Consider the following 737-nt stretch of genomic DNA (forward strand, 5'->3'; position numbering starts at 1 on the left):
GCCACGTCCTGTCTGGTTCCCCGGTGCCCTGGGGCCGAGGCGCCCGGTACAGCCCGTTGGCTGCCGTTCAAGACAAACAGGGTCGGGACGCCCGGGATGGTTCCAGCTTTGCCGCAGGTCGCTGCGCTGGGAAGGACGGGCTCAGGGCAGCCTCGGCAGGGCCAAACACTGGGACACCGGCGCTGGGCCCCCAGCACCTGCAGGGGCCATGGGGCTGGTGGGAGAGCTGGGGCTTGGGGTCTGCGTCCCCCAGGCTGGGACATTGGGGTTCTTGGCTGCCTGTCCTTGCCAGGCGGGAAAAATGCTGCCTTGCACCTCTGTGGGCACTGGGGTCCCTCTCGGGGTGTCATTGTGGGGGACTGAGTGCTGACCCCTTCCCAGCACCCGCAGCATGTCGTGGTTCAGCGGCATCCTGGTGCCCAAGGTGGATGAGCGGAAGACGGCATGGGGGGAGCGCAACGGCAAGAAGGGCACCCGTCCCCGCCCTGCCCTCTGCGGCCCCCGCTACATGAGCTGCCTGCAGGACCCTGAGATGGAGCGGGGCGGGGGGCCCCCCCGGGGGCTGCGCTGCACCTGGCAGGAGGACCACTATGGCAAGAAGGGGCCTGTGGGCGACCTGGGGCTCAAATCGGTGGACCTAGGCTTGGAGGATGGCGAAGCCAAGGGGCCGAAGGGGGCTGGGGGGCGGCCATCAGCTGGCGAGTGCTGGCAGCGGCTGCTCCAGGTTTTCCGCTCCA

The 737-nt window shown here is 69.2% G+C and overlaps 1 protein-coding gene across 1 annotated transcript in view; it reads left to right on the top strand.

The window, feature by feature from the left end:
* Window positions 1-391: 391 nt before the first annotated feature.
* ADCY6 (adenylate cyclase 6) overlaps window positions 392-737 on the top strand; it is a 10,760-nt gene continuing 10,414 nt past the window's right edge. The window contains exon 1 of the mRNA XM_009883196.1: window positions 392-724. Within this exon, the coding sequence (XP_009881498.1) occupies window positions 392-724 (333 nt within the window). The remainder of the gene's footprint in view (window positions 725-737) is intronic.

Source organism: Charadrius vociferus, unplaced genomic scaffold (assembly GCF_000708025.1).
Source record: "Charadrius vociferus isolate BGI_N301 unplaced genomic scaffold, ASM70802v2 scaffold564, whole genome shotgun sequence".
In the NCBI taxonomy this organism is placed as follows: Eukaryota; Metazoa; Chordata; class Aves; order Charadriiformes; family Charadriidae; genus Charadrius; species Charadrius vociferus.